A 12,857-nucleotide genomic window follows, 5' to 3' on the forward strand; every position below is an offset into this window, starting at 1 on the left:
GGCAAGCTAACTGATGAGTAAAGAATCCCTTGAAACTGGAAAAAGGAACTAAGTTCTAGAACAGATGCAACACTGAAAGTAGTCTTGTCTCAGAAATAAACCCTAAAGACAACGTTATCTTCAAACACATACTTGCTGGAACACTGTTAAGCACTCATACCTGCTGTGGTCAGCAGCCTCCACAGGGCAAGATGATAGCATTGAGAGTGCTTTATCAGGGACAGGCTTTCCACCAGAGGAAAGATCCAAGCACTGGGCAACCAAAATGCTCCATGTCTGAAGACACTGAAAGCTAAACAGACTGTAGATAATTTGGATAATGGTACAGATTTTACATGATCCTGTACCCTTTGCAATTCCTTTGCAATGTCGGTTTGACACTGCCCAGCAGGTGGGGCAGGGGACCAGCAGAAGAACCTGTGCTGACAAACTGCATTGCATCTGTTTCCTGGAGTGAACACACTTTGCCAGAGAAGCTCCCTGCTCCAGAGGAGCCTGCTTCCAGTGAGATGGATCCCTAGACCAACTCTGCTGTGGGACCTATGATTCCCCACTGTGGATGTTACATTCTTAGAAAGAGATCCTGGCTCCAGAGAAACAGGGAATAGCTTTGCAATCATCACATTTATGGACAGGATTTTGTCCTGAAGGTACGGCTGGAGCAATGAACATGATAAGCACCAAATGTCCCAAAGCATGTGCCTGCTGAAAGGTGTAAGCAATGCAGTAGTGTAAAGCCTCTCGGGATTTTCACTGTGGAACAGGGCACTGTCATGGTGCAGACACATCACAAGACTTTTCACAAATGCAGATAGATGCCAAAATACGTATCAAGGCAGTCAAGAGCGCGAGGTTGAACTGCTGTCTGGTGCCAGCTGTAGTGTGCTTTTATTCAGCTTGAATCCACAATTAAAGGTTCATTTTTAAAGAAGAAAATTGCAGCATCTCCACTAATATCAACAGAATCTGTATCAAATACATTCCACAGCTGTCTTCTGAATATTATCTTAAATATTACATTAGAATGAACAGTACTCAAACAATGAAGTATTTCTAATACAACATTCTATAAAATATTTTGTGCAAATCAAAGAAATCTCAATGTGTTGCATAACTCAGGTGCATTAGTTTCAGAGTGTAGTTCTGTACCCCATTACATTACAGGAAAAATGACAAGTCTATCCCCACATATCCAAAGACTAACGATTTTGAATTTTTACACAATGGACTTAGTGTCATCTTCCACCATAGTACAGTGTTATGTACTTCAGAAATCAGCCAAGGAAAATCTTGAATACACTGTGACAAACTGTACTGCAAATACCATGTTCCAACTAAGAGAGAGAAGTGGGAAGAATCTTGCTATGAAATAATAAAGCTGATCATCTTCTTGGTAAAGTATTTCCCAGGCTTCAAAACTAAGACCAGGCAGAAAAGTTCTTGGAAAAAAAGTTACATTGTAAGCCTGGTACTGACTTACATTGTTTTAATAAATTCACCTTTGGTGATGGACTCTAGGGAATATTAGTGCCATATAAAATTAAGCTTCTGTTTTTTGAATGAAGGCAACCATAATGCATTTTTAAATATCAGTTCTGATTATCTGCCAACTCCCATCCCTAGATTATCTGGAAAACATGAACCATTTTTCACTATAATCATTAATATTAATCATTAGTGTAAAATGTCTTACCTACACAGACCTGAATAGTCACAGTATCAAATTTACAATTCACCACTACCACCTCATAGCATGTGGGTAATATGCTGTGAGTAATCATGACCCGATCTAGCCCACATTTGGGTCAGTCAGACAAGGCCTCGAAAGGGAAGGGTTGTTGTCACAGGATGGGCACACATTCACAAAAGACCTACTAGTGGGTCCAATTAGCAAATGCACTTGCATTTCACCTATTAATATGACACATTATTTCTCATCCAGCAGATGCCACAGACTGCTGCCAAGAGTGACGCTAGATCATCAACTCTTTAAAATTCCCTGACTGACAGCACCTGGGAAGGTGCAGGTACTTTATGCTAAACCAGAATAGAGTAGAAAGCCATTAATATGTGAGCACCAAGAGGCCTTCTTGCTACTCATCCTTTTTATTATATATTTCACACAGCTGAATTTCTCAAATGATCTTGTGGTTAACGTTCCTTACAAAGTATATTACTATTCCATTCATATACAAAAGAAATACAGCTGTTTGTATATATACACACCTTGACAAGTCCTTGAAAGAACAATGCAACATGAAACTACAGAGCTAAAACCTGCAGAGCACCTATTTAACTGCAAACCAGGAAGTCTCTGCAAAGAAAGGCAATCTGTTAAAGTGCTTTAACTGGTAACATTGGAATGGGATCATCAGAACTGTGTGACATGCTCTCTTACCACTTACTAGTCATATTGTGGTTTACTAACTGTAATTGCTGCATTTCATGGAAGCCATCCAACATAGAATGGAATTGCTTGAATACACTGATATAAAGAAGCAGCCTTGTTAGATGACACATTACAAACTCTGAACTTTCAGACACTGAATGTACTTAAGAATAAAATTAAGACACGAGTGAGATCACACAAGGTTTTGGCAAGCATTTTTATGTTGACTTTATAGCTTTTATAGCTTTTTTGGTTTCTTTAGGAAATTCCTGCACAGTGAAAGGAATGAAGAATTCCAGAAGAGAGTTGACGTCCTTCAGTTCCAGACTGTATTCCGCTGCTATTTTCTCTGCAGTCCATATTTGAGGATGAAGTTTATGATTATTAAGAAGTGTCAGAGCCTCCACAAGGGAAACTTTGCCTTTGGAAACTTTCTTAACATCTAGAGCTCCCAAATGGCCTAGTTTTGTAAGTCTCTTTTCCTCCGGTTTACATGGAAGATGTTCACTACCTCCATCTTTTACCTAATTGTAGGAAGAAAAAGCAAAAAGAGCTTAACAGCAGTTCTGTTTATTATGCAAACTGTAGCACCTAAGCTGTTTTCCTAATTTTGGCATTTCCTGTTAGCTTTTCCCCGCTTTCACCAAAGAAAAAAAAAACAGGAAAAAAGTGCTTAGGTAGCCTTGTTTTTTTGATATCACAAAGACTGTAATTTCTTCCACAACCATTCTACATATAATATCAACTCTGAACTCCCAATCAATCGCAAAAAAGCTCCAATCCATTGCACTCTTAATTGTACAGACTTGACAGCCCTTCATACAAGGCAAGCTACACATCTTGGTAGCCAAATGCAGATAACGTATTAAGTGGTACTAATTCATTGCAAGGGACAAAAAAAGAAAAATCATACAAATTGGTATCCTTCTCAAACCACTGAAAACCTTTTTCATATACTCTCTCTTCCCTTCCTTTCATTTTCAAATTTTAGTTTTGCTACTATAAGTATTCCTACTTTTGCTCTGTCTAGAGAACAAGCTTTCATGGACAAAAAGAAACTATTTTGCAGCACCATATGGAGTTTAATTGCCATGACTACTGCAACACGAAGACACACAAAGTCTATTCTCCAAGGTCCTTTCATATTTCCGAGTAATTTCCAATCTGTTTTGTCTTCCTCATTCTGCCTTTTATAAAGATTTAACCAGTGAATGACACTGAAAGAAAAGGACACAATTAAATCTTTCTTAAATTTAAGAAAAAGTACTTTTCAAGTAATCAGAGTCCACAGCCACTGATTAGCACACAGGCTCTCAGTATTTATTCACATGCTGAGAAAACTGATGTGGATGCTACAGCATCTGTAAGTCTGTTTCCAAACTACAGAGAATGTCTAATCTGTCCTCCATGTCTTTCTTCTACTTTGTGCTAAAACTGTGCTCAGGTAATGAATGATTTTTCAAGTCTTAAATAAATGATCTCTCTCTGGGAATCTGCCACTTCAGAACTCCCAGCTGGTGCTTTTTCACCTACTGCAGACAGACATACCAAACACACATAGAGGTATGTACACATAACGTACACAATGCACAAGGTTGTCAGGATAACATGGAAGGAAGCTTTCGGATTAAGTTTTGCCCACAAGTCTCTGTGCTTACACATCAGTCATGTTCTTCCTAACAACTTCAAGCAGACACACCACATGAGCAAGTCTTACGTGGCAGAAACCTCAGAGTAGGAACAGAATCAAGCAAAGATTTGTTCCGCTTTTGGCTTTTTCTCTAATCTGTCTTGACAGGCTTGTAAATGAACATTGAAGGATACCGAAATTAGTACTTCAGCACTTTGAAGATTAGAGTCCTAACCTCTATGATGAAAATTAAGAATAGAGATTACTTGAAAACTTCAGGGACAGACTGAAGAAATCTGTTTGCATTTTAAATATTTTTAGACTTGAATACCATTAAGTGGCAAATTAGAGAGACTTAGAAATTTTGCTAATGATTATAAAATTTTTATAATTGAACAAAGTAGCTGGACTAAAGTGGTCTAATAATGCAATATGTAAAACACACAAGCCATAACAAAACATGATGAAAAACAGGAGACTGAACCCCAGTCTGCATTTTACTAGAAGGAATATGCTTTCCCTTACCAAGTCAAAGATTGCAGCCACTGGCAATAAGGAAACTGATAACCATACAACCCGTAAGGTTATGCAGAAGAAAACCTAAGGCACTTCATCAGCCATATTAGGAAAAGTCCCTACACTATATGACATTAACATCAGTATATTAAAGACTCAATTAAAACTCAATCTTTGGCCTCGGCCACATCCCTGCTGCTACAGCAGTCCCAATCTCTTCTAAGAATTCCACAAGTGATCTCTGGAAAACTCCTGCATCTTTGCAAAAGGCTGGACAACCGTCTTGCCTTAGAGGAAGCAGAAGTGGGAATTAAGTGAAAAACAGGATCAACACAATGTGAAAAAGGATGACTGTGCAAGCATTTAAAAGCTTGTATAAATCCATCACATGTTCAAAACACAGGGTCAGACACAGTGCTATTGATGTACAGAAGAGCAAGAAAAACACCACTTATCTACTAAAAGAAAGCAGCTTTCAGGTATTGACAGAGCATTTTTCTTGATGCAGAATTTGAAGATCACAAAGCTGATGCTGGTATGGCTCTTACAGAAAGACATACTCACCCGTGCTGGTGGCTCTCTGGACTCAACAAAAACATCTTTTAACAACGTGAGAAGCCTATCATCCTTTCTTAAAATTTCTTCTTTTATTTCTGGGTGCTCTAAAGACAGTGAGGAGAAGGGGGAAAAAAAAGGAAAAAAGATAGATCTGAGTCAAATTATTTCCTTTTTGTTAGTCCTGCCAGCTCATCACTTCCCCAAGGGGTAAGGCATGGCTCGCCCAGAGAAACGGGCCTTCACACAAAGGTGTCATTCTTCCCATAGCTCTGGGGACTGCTTCCAGCACAGCACTGCCTCACACAGCAGTGCCACCCAGTCACCTCCCGCGGGTCACCTGCCACGGCACAGCGGGAAGCACATCTTTGTGGCACGCTGGGTAGTGCTCTGCAGTACTGCTCCAGCGACTGACTCCCTGCAAGTGCCCTCAGCAGCCACCCTCATCAACTGCCCCCTGTACCTGTGCCATCGCCCACCCCATCACCTGTGCCATTGCTCGCCCCCATCACCTCTGTCACCACCTGTGCCACTACCTGCCTCCATCACGCACCTCCATCACCTGTGCCATCACTCGGCCCATCACCTGTGCCACCACCGCCCCGGCGGCCGCCCGCCCCCTGCAGCTCCCAGCGTGCACCGCGGGATGTAGCCCCAGTCAATGTCACGCTGTCAATGTCACGGCCCTGCCGTGATGCCGCTCCTCGCCCCACTCTCGCACATCCCGCACCCGGCACTCGCTCATCCCGCACCCGGCCCCCGCTCTGCCCTCCCCGCCCATGCCCCGGCCCCAAGCCGGGCCCGCAGCCGCCGGGCCCATGGCCACGGCCGGCTCGGGTAAGCCACGGCGCGGCGGGCACGCACCAGCGGCGGTGTCGGTGCGTGCGGTGCGGTGCCGCGGGGCGGGCGTGGGCTTCTCCTTGCTGATCTCGCGGCGGGCGCGGCTCTCCACGTTGAAGGTGCGGAACACGCGGGTCACCCTCCCGCCCATCGCCGCCGCCGCCGCCGCCGCGCCTGCGCACGGGCAGCGCCGGGGCGGGGCCGGAAAGGACTGCCCGGACACCGCGGGAAACAGGAACAGGCCCGCGGGAACCGGAGCCCGGAATGTTCGCTGTCCATTCCACGGCGGTGTCTTCTCCTCGGACGCCCCTCGGCCCAGGCCGCGTTGGGCCTGCCGTGGCTTTTCTAAGCCCGGCGCTCGGAGCCGCCGGGAATGCTCCCAGAGGCGCGGGCTGACACAGTTCCCGCTCATCCTGCGGGAGCAGGAGCTGCCGCCTGGCGTATTGAATCCCGGCTACGTCATGTCGTGACTGTCGCCACCCGTTAATCGGCGGAGCTGCGGCGCAGTGCTGCGACCCAGGCTTGCAGCCGCACCCAGGCCCCTCGGTGTGGACATGTCGCACCCACCTTTTGTGTATTTTCAAGTTTTTACCTGGATAATGGCGGGCAGTTAAATGCCACCCTGACACCCCATCCCGTCAGATCTCTGAAGCCACGCAGGGTCAGCCCCGGTTAATGCTTGGATGGGAGACCTTCTGCGAATACCAGGGGCTGTAGATTCTAGTCCTGAGGACTTCTCTGTCACCGTCCAAGCTCGCACAGCCGTGGCAGATGAACCTCAGGAGTTAAAGGATAGGGCCAGTTTCATGCATGCTGTGCCTCACCTAAAAAATCCACTGTGCAGGCTCGAAGGACACACCCACGTGGGGAGAGCCCTTCCCAAATCTGCGTTTGCAAAGGCGAGCCATACGTACTTGGATAATGATAACGAAGTATTTAGGGATGCTCTGCCTCACACTCTCGTTAATGTGTATAGCGTTTCCTTGTAAGCATCTCACTTTCAGTGAGAGAAAAATAATTTTATAAGCAGGTGTCATCTAGACAACCTACTCCGCATGGAAGTCCACGATTCCTCCATAATGTTCGGAATTGGTAGGTTAAACAATGGCATCAGGGTGCAGACCTTCTTTTTCAGCCCAACCAAATAACCTTTTCTCTGACTTTGGCCAAAATTGCAAGAAAGACTTAGGAAGAAGTACTGAGAAATCCTTGAGCTGTGCAAGATAAGAAAGGTAAAATTGTAGACATTATCCAAATTGTTGAGATGGAATCAGCAGTTTATAGATTCAAGATTCAAAGCATGAGAAGATACAGAAACCTCAGAGAAAGGAGAGCAGAAAGAGCACCACTAAGGACTATTAGCCTGAAGCACGAAACAAGAGAGCCTGATGATTGACCACTTGATTCAACCACGACTCATAGGGTGTCTTACCAAAATAGATCAGTGTCTTACTAATTCCAGCAGCTGTGTGAATTACCCCAAAAGTACTTTCTTTATTGTTTTGTGTTTATACTGTTTCCAGATGCAACTGCATGGTGATAGCTGTCTGAAGGACGTGACATCAAGTGAGAATGTTAATGAAGGACAGCAAAAAGACCAGACGTTTTGCTGTGCTTTTTTTTTTTTTGTGGAAAAAACCTACTTTCTGCCCTTGCATATATATAGTTGTTCTTACTATTCTGGGCATGCACAACTTGGGTTTTCAGAACTTGGTCTTCTACTGGTAGTACTATTTAGTAATAACAATGACAATGTGATATTTATTAAAGCTACAGCATGCTTGAATCCTGGATTAATGAAGGACAGTGTTTTCCTTAGAGAGAAGCCAAAAAGCAAGTTAGTGGATGAGGAAAGCCGACTAGACCTAGAAAGACAATGGAGACAGGGTAGCATGAGTGTGGTCTGTGCTGGATCTCTGCTCTGTTTGGGCATCGTGAGGGTGCAGTTTCTCCACTTCTTTATTTTAAAGACTGTCACTGTCCGTAGGAGGTTGGAAACGTGTTTTTGTTCTCTTGTGGTAAGCATACTGACCATATCTTATTTTAGACATTGCACATGTAATGATACTAAGAAAAGTGATAGAGTGGTAACAGGAATGTGGAGGCTTTTAAAAGCTGCTGAAGTCAAACCGGTGACAAGTTTAATTAATTGTAGTCAATTACTTGCTGACTAAACCTGTGTTCTTGAGTACTTTGATACTTTTGATACTTTCCTGAGTGGTGAGTCTGTCTGGCCTGGCTGCAATGGAAAAATCCACATGGATGCCTTCGGAGGTTGTAGACCTTTTCTGTGTATGTTAGTATTTCTCTGAGATATTCTTATTGATCTGTCTGTGGATCAGCCATTGTGCCAAATTTGGAAACAAAGATTCTCCCTTCAAAAGCTAAAAACTGCCAGCTTTTGGGGTCACACTCAGCACAAGGCTTCTGTCTCCATAAAGCCTGAATGTGATTAACACTGCCATAATATTTACTGACAGCAAGATAAATTCACCAGAAGGCAGTCAGTTAAAAACAAAGAGTGATGTCATGCTCTGCCTGTCACTTCCCATCACTGAGGATGGCACAAGGCTGTTCTTTTCATGTATAAAGAAGCACTAGAAGTACAACATTTTTATTTTGAAGAATTTTTCTTACACTGTAGCAAGCATAAGAACTGAGATAAAAAAATCTTTTTTTTTTCTTTTATAATTTGGAGTTTTACCAGTGTGACCATGCTAATATTAAATATCAGTAATCAAGAGCTTGGATTTGTGATTCTTAAAAAATGAATGTGTATGTATCCAGTTTAGATAGTGTTTCAAAAGGGATCCATTTTTTTAAACTAGGAGTCTGATTTTTTCCAGGGAATTTAAAGTAACAAATATGTCAGGTCTCAGGTAGCTCTACAACAAAATAGCCTGTGAGAAGAACACAGACTATCCAACTGAGTTCATGTACACTAGTAGCCTGTTCTCAACACTGGACAGCACCAAACACTTTGGATAAAATAGTGTAACTGGCACAATATACTTGTGCCATATGCTGCTACACTAGATCTCCTTTTAACCCTTTCACACTCTTAAAAGAGAAATTTCTAAAGCTACTGTGCACCTAGAAAATAAAAAGTACATTTGTGACCTTTCTTTGACTCTTCTTTTTTCCATCCCAGTTTTGATTATATGTTGTGTGTTTTTTCTTTCTCAGCTAATTCTGTGGCTGAATGGAAAATCAGAAATTAATTTTGATAGTTAACTAGCATCAAAATTCTGATTGACCTATTGAAAATTCCCTTTAGAGAAGGGAGATTAGGAATATCTGTCACAGCTTGTTTAGGTGTGTGGTATTGCTAAGGTTTCTTTGCTGTCTTTGCTATTCAGAAAATGAGGAATCGGAGTATGAGTCCAGACGGGCAGGTAATCTCAGTGAAATAAAAATCTTTTTTTCCTAGTGGATGCCAACTTGAGAATTTTCGAGAGGAGGCAAGTGAGGTTTGTAACATGATTTGTTGTCTGGGAATGACACAGCAGTCGACTGCAGAGAAAAATCAGAAGTGCCCTTATACAGCAGTGGCACAGGTTTATATTTGATCCTGTCCAGATTTTCTACCACTGACATTGTTTTCCTCTTCTTTTTGTTGCTGTTTGTGCCTAATTTAGGCAGTCTAAATGGATACTTGAGCAAACTTATGTATAGTTAGCATTCAGGGAAGAGTCCTCTGTCCTGATTACTGGTTTCCCAGTAAATACAATGAGAGCATTGATCCTTTTGTTCCTTATCTCATCAGTGTTAGGCAGAACCAGAGAACATAGCATTAGCAAGAATTGTTTATGAGCCAAGCAAAAATGACTGTCCCTCAACTTTGTAAAGATGAACTCAAGAGAGGTGGATTCACTGATGGATCACTGTTGCCATTAGTGATTTCTGGTTGTTCTGTTACTTAATTCAGTTTGTTACTCTTACTCTGGCTTCAACTGATCCATATCTTACTGGCTTCTGAAGTTCTACAAATACGTGGAATGATTTTGCTTAATTCCAGCCTGTGATCAGTATTCCCGAACACTTGCATCTTTTCAAGGCTAGGTGGCTGCAGTGCTTTATTTAAAGGAGTTTTTGTCAAGTAATTACATGGATGAAGTTTATGGCGAATGCAGCAAGCTCAGCCTTGCAGGGTCACACACCAACCCAGACAGGTCACTAGGTCATTGTCACATAATACTGATTTCAAAGACTTTGCATTTAAATTCTTCTGATTGACTGTGGCTTACCTGATGTAATTTTCTGTATTTTTCCAGTCTTACTGAGAAATTGTTGTATCTCAATTAGTAGGTTACTTTGACTTGGAAATGCACAGTAGGAGCCAGCATATTTGAGAATGAGCCAGCCTGGTACTGGAATTAATTTTAGCAATTACACATGCATTTTTACTTCATTTTTACATACAGGGTTCAGTTCTCCATGTTCTCTTCTCAGTGGCAATACTAGCTGAGACAACTGACTGCCTCATTATTTCTTGTAACCCTGGCTTCAGTTCATCTCTGTTGCCAGAGTGAGAGTACAGAAACTCTTCAGAGCAAACATCATCACATAGTTGGTCTGATTTAATAAAGAAAAGAATGCCCATACTTTTCTGAAGCTGTATAAATTACCGATGATTTGATTAGTCCCACAGACAGCTACCAGAAACTCAGGAGGAAAAACAAAAGGAGGAGTATGAATGCCTTGAACTTGTATTGCTGCCAGGTAGGCTGTTTGGTTTGTTTGTGGGAGTTTGCACTTTGCTCCCTGTTCGCTTTTCTCCAGCAGTGACAGAAACGAGTCTACCGGCTCCAGTGAGAAGGAGTGAACCAGCAGTGGGAAGAAACTGGTGGAATGGAGCAGTGGCTGGCTCACCTTGGGCTGTCTTTGCTGGTGCACCAGCATCACCCAAAGCAAACACCATCCTTTGTACTGACCTGAGGCAGCAACAGTAGCCATGATTTTACTGCACTACCACTGCAGTAGCTATCCGATGCTCCAGAAGATAGTTAATAATTTGAATCCATTCACCAGCTATCTGCTGGAGTTTCTTTCATGAAATATAATGCATAACAAATATATCTGCTGGGACATATAATGTAATCTTTTTCTCCTACAATAATGTAATATTTTTCCTTAAAGGATATTTATATTTTCTCCATATGCTCTTTGTATTTATACAGGTGTGATGCATTTTGTATACAGAACTATTTGTGACGATGTAACAGGGGATTGAACTTCCATGCTTCTATAAGGAGTTGCAGAACCAATGTTATTTATTCTATTTACACTTTAAAAGGATCCTTCTGTGATTTACAAATTGTGTATTTGCGGGTGTGATTTACATGAAAAAATAAGTCTATTTTATTTACCTATGGGAAGGTAAATTTTGTGCAGAATGGGAAAGCCAAAATTACCTCAGTGAACACTTCTAAAACCATTTTATATATATCTCAGTCTTAAAGAAGGCTTATATATAGATCTTAAGCTGCAGAAGTTACAGTGCGGTTTAATAGCTAAGTGGCTTAATCGGTGTTATGCTGGGTAAGTAGCATTTGAATGCCTGTCCTATACCTGTATTTTTCTAGACATACAGTAGCTAAAAATCTGCCTGGGACACACAGAGGATGCTTTGCAAAGCTTCAAACCGTCCTGAGATTACACATCTTTCCTGGCTGCTTCTGCAAGCATTGCCATGGATTTCAGGTCCTCTAACTTCCAAGAAGCAAATGCATCCACACTAATGCTGAAAGAGGTCTCTGTTAGGGGAAGTTACTAGACTGCAGAGCAAAGAAAATGTGACCATAGGGTTACAACCTACAGCCTTTAAGTAAAAGCCTTGAAATAAAACTGAAAGTATAATATTGTGTTACTAAAAGAGAAACTACAGAATGTGATTGGAGAAATGCATCATATTCATTTAGCATTTAATCTAAGAAACAAATGAAAAACCATTATATAATGTTTCCAATATATGCAGTCACCAGTAGAGTTACAATACTCAAGTTTGCTGATTCAGAACCAAATTTTTCTTAAATTTCTAATTGAAATAATTTTCTCCTAAAATAGCAACCGTTTAGGTATTGACCTTAAAACATGAAGTCCCAATGAATTCAGTAACATTTATAGAGAACAGGATAAATAGAAGTGAAAATAATATCAAAGAATCCAAGGCTCTAGACAAAAATCTGCACTTGAAATGGATCAAGAATTCTTAAGTTTTGGAGTTTAATTCAGTGACAGGAAAGAAATTCCTGAAGGAAGATTTTTATAAATAGGTACTGTTGTCTACTACATGCATTTTGTTTGTTTATTCTACATCTTAAAGTGAAATACAATGTGGAAGCCCTTATTAGAGACACAGTTTTAGACAACATATATTACTGATCAGGGAAAATAGACTTGTTTTCTACTTGCTTCATTTATATAAAATATTATGTTTATTTGATTTATTAATAAACCAATATGGATTATTGCAGCACACTGCAATGTCCACTACAAAAGATTTGGTCTACACCTAATGCAGTAGAGCCCATAAATATATGTCACAGAGGACATAGGTTAAGACACATAATGCTGTAATTATTCATAATTACTCTATGTACAGTAATACAGAAAATTAATTACATTCTTCCTACAGGTTTTCTGAGCATTTTCATTTTCATTTGTATGTATCACCATTTACCTGAGTGATTATATATACAAATTGTGCCAGTAGAGAATGCACTAGAAAACAAAAGAAAGTTTCAATGATACCAATACATGACTACCAGTATTAGAGTCCAAGTGAAAATCCTTACTGAAGCTAGAGAGCCCTTTTATGTGCCTCTTCTTTCCACAGCATCAAAAATCTGGGGGCAGCATGTGGGACACAGATGTATTTTGAACAGTTACTTTTACTAATTATGTACAGAGATAAAGTGGCTAAAT

General features: G+C 41.2%; 1 protein-coding gene across 1 annotated transcript; it reads right to left on the reverse strand.

Moving 5' to 3' along the window:
• Positions 1-866: 866 nt before the first annotated feature.
• Positions 867-6,121, reverse strand: NDUFAF4 (NADH:ubiquinone oxidoreductase complex assembly factor 4). The gene is made up of 3 exons (XM_071547857.1): positions 5,955-6,121; positions 5,100-5,197; positions 867-2,913 (listed from the first exon to the last, which is right to left on the reverse strand). The coding sequence occupies exons 1-3, from the start codon at positions 6,079-6,081 to the stop codon at positions 2,608-2,610; spliced, it is 531 nt and encodes a 176-aa protein (XP_071403958.1). The 5' UTR covers positions 6,082-6,121; the 3' UTR covers positions 867-2,607.
• Between the last annotated feature and the right edge of the window lie 6,736 nt (positions 6,122-12,857).

The sequence above is a fragment of the Pithys albifrons genome, chromosome 2 (genome assembly GCF_047495875.1).
Source record: "Pithys albifrons albifrons isolate INPA30051 chromosome 2, PitAlb_v1, whole genome shotgun sequence".
Taxonomy (NCBI): Eukaryota; Metazoa; Chordata; class Aves; order Passeriformes; family Thamnophilidae; genus Pithys; species Pithys albifrons.

Coding starts and splice junctions, on each gene's coding strand:
- NDUFAF4 (XM_071547857.1), bottom strand. CDS start 6,081: ATGGGCGGGAGGGTGACCCGCGTGTTCCGCACCTTCAACGTGGAGAGC. Junction 5,198..5,954: donor ACGCACCGACACCGCCGCTG/GTGCGTGCCCGC, acceptor CACTGTCTTTAG/AGCACCCAGAAATAAAAGAA. Junction 2,914..5,099: donor CCAGAGAGCCACCAGCACGG/GTGAGTATGTCT, acceptor TCCTACAATTAG/GTAAAAGATGGAGGTAGTGA.